This window comes from Pinus tabuliformis, chromosome J, assembly GCF_031772625.1.
Source record: "Pinus tabuliformis cultivar Carrire ecotype Pingquan chromosome J, CPIR1, whole genome shotgun sequence".
Taxonomy (NCBI): domain Eukaryota; kingdom Viridiplantae; phylum Streptophyta; class Pinopsida; order Pinales; family Pinaceae; genus Pinus; species Pinus tabuliformis.
In genome coordinates, this window is record NC_142295.1 from 1637034012 (window position 1) to 1637045937 (window position 11926).

The following is an 11926-nucleotide window of genomic DNA, read 5'->3' on the forward strand; positions in this document are numbered from 1 at the left end:
ACCTCGAGGGCTTAAAAAAATTACATGCGTAATAATTCATCAATGATCCCAATTCTTAGAAACCCTAAGAACCTAACAGCCTCAAGGAGCGTATAACCCTAGGGTCCACGGGCTGTCACTCAAAATATCAGCGAATAGTTGTAGAGAGAAATGTAAACATCTCAAGAGAAAAAGAAGTATGTCGTGAGTAACTCGGGTAGCTTGGCGTGCTGGTATCACTGACGAAGTCTTCTTACCACAGGAGCCTCCACCTGCATTCACAGAAAAGCCCAAATAGAACATTTAAATTGTTATTATCTTATTGCGGAGAAACAAAGAAAAAGGAAAACACAAATTGCAGTAAGTTCTGGCTAACTTACTAGGGAAACCCTCCTGATAGAACGCCAAGGCTGGTAATCTATGCCACTGAGCAGAAACGAGAAAGAATGAACTAGGGAGGAACAGAAGGATATAAATAATGATAATCAGAATCACTTCCTCATAAAACGCGACCTAATCACCTGGAAGTGGTCGTACAGTAATAGAAACCCATCAAGATTAGCTAATCGATGTGAACACCCGGTGGTCTTGACGCTGCAAATAAACACTGGAGTTTAGCATAAAAGTAAGATCGACGAACGTAGCTACAAAAAAATATATATGGGTACATTGTTTTAACCATAGGAGTAACGACATCGAGTCACGGAGAAAACATTGGGGTTACATGGTGTTGCAAATTCCTTTCGATCGAACTAGGGTTCGAATGAGTGGGAGAAACTTGAGGGCGTGAGGTGGTTATCCAAAACAACATCTAGTGCTCCGCAGCCTTTCATTCCCGTTAAGAGAATCCATCAACGGAATTGTGGCCAGGTTAATAAATTCTCAATATAAACAAGATAGGCTGAGCTGACAAAAACGCTCCACCCAGTGGTTAGCAAATGCCTGCGTGGTTGGCCTGCAACATAATACTGACAAGTTTAGATCAAGTATACACTTTTGTCCAATAAATTGCCAACTAGATGACTGACAATGAACTAAAGCGATGTAATATGCACCTCTAAATATATGGCGGAATCGCCATTCCATTCCATGCAAATCTCTGGCTACTAGCTCTTGCGAAGGAGGTTGCTGACTCATGTCCTGCAGACCAACACTGAAAGAAGGTCATTTCCTCCGCACAGACAGTGGCAGATGAGTACAAGGACTCACTTCATTTCTGAACGGAAGCAAAATGTACATTCAGCAATAGTATCTATCTCAACACGAACCAGAGGTGGAAGACATTCATCAGCATGCCTTCGTAAATCAGAAAATCCTCCATGAGTGCTAGTATCACAAGCAGTAAGAGTTTTGCAAAATGAATGAACATTGCTCTTACGAGGCTGAGGAGGAGCTGCCCCCGAGTCATGAGATGACTCATTTTGCTGCAATATCGAACCAAAGGTCAGAACATCTACACTTCTCATCAGTAAATCCTGCACATTAGTAGGATAACATTCCAGAAACTGAAATAAGGACGTACATCTCCCTCTGGAAATAAAGTGATCTGCGCAAATACTTCATCTGTCTCAGGTTCTGCCTGCAAAAAGATACAAGGGCAATGTAACTTTAGCCTTCCTGTAGACGGGAAAGTGCAACTATTGCATTTAACACAAATTTCATTAAATTTGGAATTAAATAGTGGATATAGAATTTCAAAATAACCAAAATACTTAATTCAAGTGATTTTCTTGTAATAAAAAATTTCCAAATTTAATGAAATATGTGTTATTTTGTTGGTTTTGCAGTAATCTTTTCACACCGACAATAACGCAAAAGCTGAAATATTGTTATAAAAGGACACAAGCAATGCAAGAACAATTTAGTTACCCGAAATTGCACATTGATCACACGACAACCCCAGAATCAGATCTGATAGTTTTGTTGTTAAAGTTCTGTTTTAACTGCCGGCAGGGACTTGCTGCTTCGCAGCCTATCTTGTTTTATATAGTTTGATGTTTGTGTTTTGTGTTTTTTTTATATGAAAATTTATACATTATAGTATTTAATTGGTTAGTTTGGGGCATTATGTAAACCAAAGTATATAAAGATTATTTAGTTATTTATATCCTCAGACACGTAATTTTATTAATAAGAAAAACAATTACATCTGGAATTTGGCAAGAGTTTACCCCCAAATAACAAAACACTCTTGCAATGAGCTATTTATAAGCTCAATGTCCTAACTACCTCTAATTATGGATCATTTATAAAATAACAAGTGTCCATTTACAATAAAAGCTTTTCAAACAACTTACTAACAATTCTCCTAAATTAGAGCCTAAGATATGACACATTTATAGAGTCATATCCTTATACAACAATATACTAATTCTAAATGTCTCCATTTAATAATTAAATACTCTAGATTAATAATTATTAATTTAATATCTTAAATTAATAATTATTTTATTCTAACTTAATAACCTATGATAATATTTATTTTTGATCATCTAACATTCCCTCCTATGATCCAAAGATACATTACAACAGATACCAAGTTCATCCCTGAACTTGGTAAATTTATTCTGCCAAGAGGTTTTGTGAAAATGTCAGAGATCTGATCTTCTAAAGGACAATAAATTGGCTTGAGGACATCTTTGACAATGAGAGATATGATATGATGATACTTGGTGTCCACATGCTTTGTCTTTGAACGAAAAACTGGGTTCTTGGAAAGCTTGATGGCTGACTGGCTGTCAATGAATAATGACATAGGTTCTGCCTAAGAAATGCCCAAGTCCTGCAAAATTTTGCGCAACCAAACAATTTCACATGTTGTTTGCCATGCTGAAATGTACTATGCTTCTGTTGAATAAGTGGCCACTGTAGCTTGTTTCTTACAAATCCAAGACACTGTTGCTGATCCCATGTTCATTAAATAACCTGATGTTGATGCTCGATCATCAATACTTCCTGCAAAGTCGGCATCTGAAAATCCACCAAGTACAAAGTTTTTAGTCTTTGTGTAAAGAAGACCAAAATCTTTTGTTCCTTGGATATATCGAAGAACTCTTTTGGCTGCATTCCAGTGGATGTCTCATGGTTCCTTCATAAAATGTGAGAGAATACTGACTGCATAAGATAGATCAGGGCGAGTGATGGTCAAATAAATCAAGCTAGCAATCAACTATCTATAAGTAGTACTGTCCACCATTCCCCCCCTTCAAATTTTGAAAGTTTCAAGTTTTGCTCCATGGGGGTAAGAACGGGCTTGCAATCCTGCATTCCAAATCGCTGAAGAACCTCTGCTGCATACTTACTTTGAGAAATGAAAATATGATGTGGATGTTGGAAGACTTCAACTCCAAGATAGTAGTGAAGTAATCCCAAATCTGTCATCTTAAAACTTGCATGTAACTTTGTTTTCACTTGTGCAATATGGTCATCATTATTTCTAGTAATGATCAAATCATCTACATACATAACAAGAATCACCAGATATTTACCCTGTTGTCGCACATACAAAGTATCATCAGACTCACTTCGTTGAAAACCAACTTTCCTAAGGTATTCATCCATTTTTGCATACCAAGCTCGGGGAGCTTGTTTTAACCCATATAAAGCCTTAATCAATTTGCAGACTTTATGTTCCTGCCCTTCAATTTCAAAACCTGGTGGTTGTGTCATATACACTTCTTCCTATAAATCCCCGTTGAGAAAAGAACTTTTTACATCCATTTGGTGAACTTTCTAGCCTTTTTGAGCGGCCAATGCAAGTGTTAATCAGATGGTGCTCCATTTAGCTATAGGAGCAAAAGTTTCCTCATAATCAACGCCTTCTTGCTGCGCAAAACCTTTAGCGACAAGTCTTGCTTTATACTTTTCAAGTTCTCCCTTTTGGTTGTACTTAATTTTGTAAACCCATTTGCATCCTATGGGTTTAACATTTTGAGGACAATCAACAAGTTTCCAAGTGTTGTTATCAATTACTTCTTGATATTCTTCAACCATAGTCTGTTGCCATTCTTTATGTTTTACTGCTTCGTTGTATGTGGAAGGTTTAGTAGAATCATTTGCTATAAAAGCAAAATTTCCTTCACTTCTGTGTGACTTCCTTGTTCCTATTTTATTTTTCTCATTAGGCTTTATGTCTTTCAAAAGTTGAACTGCCATTTTGGTAGTTGATGCTCACTTGTTTGAGATTCTGAAAAGTCACCATCATTGTAAAGAGGATTAATGTAAACTGATGTTCGTTGATCAAGTGAAGATTCTGGAGAATCATTGTCAGAAGAACTGCTACTGCTTGGAGATGCGGATGAACTGCTGGAAGACCCAGATGGTGTTGTTGAAGGAGATGGACTAGATGAATCATCTTCAGATGAAGGAAAATCAAGTTCATACCAATTTGGTGAATTTGGTTGACTTTGCATATTTCCTTTCCTTTTAATGCCTTTAGTTTCTAACTTTTGAAGAATACTTTCAATTTATTCAGCACTCTTACTCTCTGTTTCATAAAAAATTACATCTCTGCTCACAATAAATTTTCTATTGGTCAAAAGACGGTACCCTTTCTTCTCATCAGAATATCCAATCATTGTGCATTTCAAACTTCTTGAGTCAAGCTTAGTTCTTTTTTCTTTCAGAACTAAGGCATAACATACTAATCCAAAAAATCTAAGATGTTTAACTCGAGGTTTGAAACCAAACCAAGCCTCATAAGGTGTGATTCCGTCTAAATAAGCAGTTGGAGATCTATTTCTTAAGTAGACATCTGTATGAAGTGCTTCTGCCCAATATGTTGGACTTAACATTTTGAAAGTTAACATACATCTCGCCATTCCTAACAAGGTGTGATTCATTCTTTCTACTACTCCATTTTGCTGTGGAGTGTAAACATTTACAAGATGTCTTCTTATGCCATGATCAATGCAATAAGTTTTGAATTCATATGAAGTGAATTCTCCCCCATTATCTATCCTGAGAGTACCTATCTTTTCTTTGACTTCATTTTCAACAAGTTGGCGAAAAATTTTAAACTTTTCAAATGATTTTGACTTTTGATTTAAGAAATAAACCCAAGTCATTCTACTGAAATCATCAATGAATAGTAAGAAATATTTGCAACCACTGAATGAAGTTTGTAGTGGTCCACAAACATCACTGTGAACTAGTTGCAGCAACCTGTCTGCACGCCATGAACTGGTTGGAAAACTTTCTCGAGTTTGTTTTCCATAAATGCAAGCTTCACATTTTGCATTTTCCTTTTTGAAAGTTGGAAATCCCTTAACCATCCCTTGTTTTTGCAATTGAGAAAGACTATCAAAGTTTATATGTCCATATCTTACATGCCATAATCTTATAGGTGAAATTCTTGTAGTCACTTCCCTTGCAAAGTTAGAATGTCTTGGAATAACTGTCCCTTTCATCCTTAAAATTTTTCCATCTTCATAACCTGTCATCACAGTTTGCAAGCTCTGTTTGATTGAATTAATCTTAACTAGGCCATCTTCCATAATTACCTGATGTCCTGCTTGTCGAATTGTGACTAAAGATAATAATTTTTTCTTAAAGGTTGGTACATACCATACATTTGAAATCATTTTCTCTCCAATGCCAGGGAGAGAAACTTTAACTGCACCTTTTCCATAAGGAGTATGTTTTGTATCATCTACAAGAAAAATGGAATTAAGTTGGCAATCTTGAAAATTCAAAAAATGGTCACATCGACAAGTCATGTGCTGAGTTGCCCCTGAATCCAAGATCCAAGCATCTTCATAATCACTTTTAGGATGGGATGAAGGTTGTAATGCTGGTGAAGAATTAAAGACATATTTTGAACTATCATCATCTTGATCATTTGCAAATTGTGCTGAGTGCTGATGAAACTTGGGGATTTTGTCAATAGAAGTTCGACAATCTTCAACATTATGTCCAACTTTGTTACACCTTCGGCACACAATTTGACTTAAGTCTCTTCCTCTCCCTAGAGACTGTCCTCTGCCTCTCCTTTGACTTCTGTTTTGAGGTTGTCCTCTACCTTGATTATTATTTCCTCTTCCTTGAAAATAGTCTCTTCCTTGACTGTTTCCTCTGCCTTGAAAATTACTCCTGCCTGATATGTTACAACTATTAAAGTTGTTTCCTCTGCTTTGGCTTCGACCTCGACTTTGTACATTATGTGCTACTTGATTCTGATTGAAATTCCCTCTGCCTCTATTTCTAGAACTGTTAGTTGATGATTTACTAGTGTCGGCCTCTGTGAAAAAAACATCTTCACCAACTTTCTTTTTCTTCACAAAGGTTTTATAATGTTGGGTCAACACTTCGTAGAGCTCATCAAACTTTAGCTTCTCTAACTTTCCAGTTAATTTTATAGTTTCCAAAAGATGTGTGTAGTAAGAAGGAAGTCCAACAATTAAAATTGTGACCATAAAACTATCATCTACTACTTGAAAACCAACATTAATGATTTCCTACTTTATATTCTTAAGTCTAGAGATATATTCAAGAACATCACCTCCTTAAGTCAATTTTTGTTGCAACAATTCTAATTTTAGATCAACTTTCTTTGATTCAGGTTGAGTATCAAAAAAGTCTTTGAAATTTCGCAAAGCAGACCATGCATCTGTAGCATTTGCTATATGGACATACATTTCATCATTAACATAAGATTTAATGAGAGCTAATGCTTTGGCGTTCTTAAATTCCCATTTTGCTAGTGCAGCTGCATCTATGGGTTTATTTGGCTTAATATCACCATCAAATATATCATGCCACAGTTCATTATAAATGAGAGTGATTTCGATGAGGCGTTGCCATGTTTTGTAAGATTTTGTGCCTTCAATTTTGTCGGAATCAGAAAACAAATTAATCAACTTTGACATTGTAGTGTTGAAGCTTCACACCAAGAATCAGGCTAAAAAAAATATCAAGATGGGCAACACAACATGCAACACACTACCAAAAAATGATCTATCGGCGCTTGGCCTTGACCCTCGTATAGTCGTTGAAATAGGAGAAAAATCACTGAGCTTTGCACTTGGCTTTAGTCAATTTCTCAAATATTTACAAGGTAACTTTCGAAATTTGACTTTTACAATGATGCTCTTGCAAATCATGGTAAAAAGAAGTTACCCCCCATCAAAGTAAAATTACTTTGAGTTACAATGTCACACTTATCTCTCCAAATAAAAAATTACAAATAAAATCTCCTTATTACCCCAAAACTTACAAAATTTACTATCCTAACATTTACAAATAACCCTTATACCTTCTCACACCTTATTTCTCCAAAAATATTACTAATAATAGTAAATTCCTTATATCTCCATATTACAAATAATATAAACTTCCTTATTTCTCCTAGTTACAATTTTTTTTTCCTTATCTCTCCAAATTACAAAATCCACAACTTTAAACTTCCAAAAAAAAAAAACTCTTTAAGAATTTATTTTTGTTTTTTTGTTTCACGCTGTCTTCCACTCTGGTTGCTGGCTAGCTCAAGCTGGCTTAGGTTGGCTTCTGTTGGCTTTGCTGGCTTCTGTGCACAAAAAATGAGAAAATTCAAACTTGATTCCTCTGATATATGCACACCTATACATCAATGAGCCCAAGGATCAACATAGTCAAGTGCCAATGAATTTATACGGAGTTGATGTTGGGTCCCTATAATACTAGTGATTACCCCATTAATATTGTAGTTGCATCCCTTATTAATATTTTTGTGCCCCTATTATCCCCATATTGTTACTACTGTGCCCCATATAATCCCTCTATTGTTATTTTTGTGGCTTTATATTATTATTGTTAGGTCGGCTGGGTTATATTGTGACTCCTTAGACTCCTATATATAGAAAGGAGGTTTTGTCATTTGAATCATCGAAGAATTGTTCATTTATGTAATATAAAGGAGGTTTCCCCCTCGAAGAGGCTGAATTCTAAGGCATTGATCTATATTTTCTATCTTTTCTTGAGCTGGTTTCATAACATTTGGTATTAGAGCTTTGGATTCTAGGGTTTTGCTGCTCCAAATAGGTCATCGTGGCATTTTCGCTATAACTTTTCTTCTGCGACGTTTCAGGCACTAAAAAAAACCCATTTTAGGAGACATCGTGCTAAACCTCGGGTCTGAATTTTAAAGCTTTTCGCGCTATATTTGCGGAGATATGATCTAAGGAAGTTGGTCTTTTTGCAGACTCCTGAATTACATTCCAAACAGGTGACCTGGGGAAAATCGTCATAAATTTCTCTCTGAGCATCGGATTGAAATTTCGTAAGAAGCTACAGAAAGAGGACAGACTGTAGTTTCTTGTAGATATTTTTCAGAGCCAAAGGTCGAAATGGTGACTCATGGAACGTCATACAAGTTTGCTCTACTGAACTAGTCTATAATCAAGTCATTGTGGGAGATTTTGCATAACTCTTCCTTGGAGAATCCAATTTGGGTCAGATTGGTGGCATTGGAAAGAGGACACAGAGGGCTACTGCAGATTGCAATTTCAGAATTGGATGATTAGAAAGTACAGAGATACATCAGAGGAAATATCGAGCTCCTACAAAGTGAAAAAAGGTGTGTAGATTTTTTTAAATTTTTGCTTAAGCTTGGTTTGAAAATTTATTTTGAAGGAATTCAAAGGGCATAGTAGAGCATTATTATCGGTAATTGATGCCTCAAGGAAAGAAAATGCAAACACCTAGTAAGCAACCTGAAAGCTCTAGCATGACTCATGAAGAAGAGGAAGAAATGATACATGATATATCAAAATTACAAGACCAATTGCAACAAATTTCACTCTCACAAAAGCTAATAGAAGCTAAGATAAATGGCGTGGAATCTAAAATAGAGGGCATGGAAGCTAAGATGGATGATTTGAAGATAGATTTGAAAATATATTTGAAGAGAGACATGGCAGATTTGAATACAGTCATGGCAAATTTGAAGACAGATTTGACAAATTTGCTACAAGAAATACTTACTAATGGTGAAAAGGTAGTAAAGGAAACTCATGATGTGAACAAAAGAAATGTTAATCATGATTTCTTAGACTCTAATGTGGGATCGAAGACCCACCATATTCCAAAAATTGATATAAGTTTGATGGCAAGGATCCCGCAACATGGATATTACAGATGGAGCAATTTTTCGATCTCAATAATGTGCAAAACACACAAAAGGTATGTATTGCAACTTTATATTTGGAACCAAATCAGTTTGTATGGTATCAATGGCTTTGCTCTCGTAAACAAATTATTACTTGGGAAATTTTTACGGAAGAATTGACAACACATTATGAGGATACAAAAGGCAACACTTTTTTTAGCCAATTGATAAGTCTCAAACAAAAGGGTTCAATAATGGAGCACATTGAGGAGTTCCAAAAATTGAACATAAGGGTAAAAAATATTCCAGAGGAGCATAGGATTGATGTGTTCATAGGGACTTTAAAGGATAATATCCAACATGATGTTCGCCTTTGGGAACTTGATTCATTAGAGAAGGCATTCAGGTTAGCAAGAAAAATGGAAAGCAAAATTATGGCAACCAGGAAGCATACCACTCACAACTATAAAGATGGAAGTGTTGTTTCTCCTAGTCTTCCACAACCTATAAGGTTGACACCACAACAATTGGAAGAAAAAAGAGCAAAAGGGCTTTGTTACAGTTGTGATAGCAAATACACTAAAGGTCATAAGTGTGCTGAGAAGAAATTATTCTACATAGATTGTGAAGAGGAAGAAGAAAAGGAGCAAGAAAGGTCAAAAGAAGAGGATATACTCCAGGAACAAAGCCTAGATAAAGAAGAAATGAATCCAACCATATCTTGTAATGCATTGGCGGGAATTACCACTCCTCAAACCATCAAGATAGAAGGACAAATCAAGAAGAAAAAGGTAATAGTGTTGATTGATTCAGGAAGTACCCACAATTTTATTCATTGTAAGGTAGCAAAAGAATTGAATTGCTTCTTATATCCAACACCAGAGTGTCAAGTGATGGTTGCAAATGGAGGAACAATAAATTGCTCTGGAAAGTGCCATAATATCAAGCTATCCATGGGAGAATATGTATTGACTAGCCCAATGCTTTCCATTCCAATGGGAGGTGCTGATGTTGTACTAGGAGTCCAATGGCTACAATCCTTGGTTACAATAGCTTTTAATTTTCAAGAACTTTTCATGAAATTTTCTATGAAAGGAAAGGAAGTTGAATTAAGGGGTATTGCAGGGAAACCAGGAAAGATAATCATCTCTAACGGTATGACAAAGCTTCTAAAAAGGGAACAAAGAGGTGTAATTGCACAATTATGTTCGCTAGATGTTTCCACATTGCAATCATCTATTTCTCCAGATCTCCAAAAAGTCTTGGACAATCATTCCAAGGTAATTGAGACTCCCAAAGGTCTCCCACCTATTCGTGATCATGATCATGCTATTCATCTGATTCTAGGAAGTGTTCCTCCAAACATCAGGCCGTACAGATATCCCTATGCCCAAAAGAGTGAAATTGAACGTATGGTTGCAAAAATGCTAGAGGCTGGTATAATTCAACAGAGTCAAAGTTCTTTCTCTGCTCCAGTAGTATTGGTGCACAAGAAGGATGGATCATGGCGCATGTGTCCGGATTATAGGGAGCTCAACAAGCTCACTATTAAAGATAAGTTTCCCATTCCTGTCATTGATGAATTACTGGATGAATTGCATGGATCAATTTACTTCACCAAGTTGGATCTTCGTTCAGGATATCATCAAATCAGAATGAAGACTGAAGACATTCCGAAAACAACATTTAGAACTCATGAGGGTCATTATGAATTTTTGGTCATGCCTTTTGGCCTTACCAATGCACCTTCAACATTTCAAGGTTTGATGAATTCCATTTTCAAACCATTCCTTAGAAATTTGTGTTAGTATTTTTTGATGATATACTAATCTACAGCAAGTCTTGGAAGGATCATGTTGAACATGTTGACAGGGTGCTACAACTATTGGAGGAGAAACAATTATATGCAAAAAGATCCAAATGTTTCTTTGGAGTACAAGAGGTGGAATATTTGGGTCATATTGTATCTCATGAAGGAGTTAAGGTAGACCCTAGCAAAATTAAAGCCATTAAGGAATGGAAAATCCCCACATCCATAAAGCATCTGCGAGGATTTCTCGGGTTGTATTATCGCAAGTTTGTTAAGAATTATGGGAGAATAGCAGCACCTCTAACAACATTATTGAAGAAAGATGCATTTTCATGGACTCCAGAAGCAACAAAGGCCTTTGAACATCTTAAAGAGGCAATGTGCCAAGCACCGGTCTTAGCTACACCGGACTTCACAAAAACCTTTATTGTGGAATGTGATGCTTCAGGAAATGGAATTGGTGCTGTTTTAATGCAAGATGAAAGACCCATTGCTTTTGAAAGTCATCCAATCAAGGGAAAGTTTTTACACAAAGCTATTTATGAGAAGGAAATGTTGGCAATACTCCATGCACTTAAGAAATGGCGACCCTACCTAATGGGAAGACACTTCAAGGTAAAAACGGATCATGATAGCCTTAAATACTTTTTAGAACAAAGATTATCCTCTGAAGAGCAACAAAAGTGGGTCACAAAGATGTTGGGTTATGACTTTGAAATCATCTACAAAAAAGGGAAGCAAAATGTGGTGGCAGATGCACTCTCAAGAAAGGATGAGGATGTGGAAGCATTGTTGTGTGCCATTTCTATTATCCAACCAGATTGGATAAATGAAGCAAGGGAGGAATGGAAGAATGACGAAGAAGTGTGGGCACTTATTTGAAAGTTACAACAAGATTCCAGTACGTCTGATACATTTAGCTGGCAAAATGATTCTTTATGGTACAAAGATCGCTTATACCTCTGTAAGAATTCCCAACTAAAAAAAATATTCTTATGGAATTGCACACTTCTCCCTTAGGAGGGCACTCAGGATTTTTAAAAACTTACCACAGG

General features: G+C 36.3%; 1 protein-coding gene across 1 annotated transcript; it reads right to left on the reverse strand.

Moving 5' to 3' along the window:
* Positions 1-215: 215 nt before the first annotated feature.
* On the reverse strand, positions 216-5157 carry LOC149233786 (auxin response factor 1-like). The gene is made up of 7 exons (XM_089382295.1): positions 5143-5157; positions 1502-1558; positions 1248-1403; positions 1035-1119; positions 847-934; positions 501-573; positions 216-251 (listed from the first exon to the last, which is right to left on the reverse strand). Exons 1-7 carry the CDS (start codon positions 5155-5157, stop codon positions 216-218), a joined length of 510 nt encoding a protein of 169 aa, XP_089238421.1.
* Between the last annotated feature and the right edge of the window lie 6769 nt (positions 5158-11926).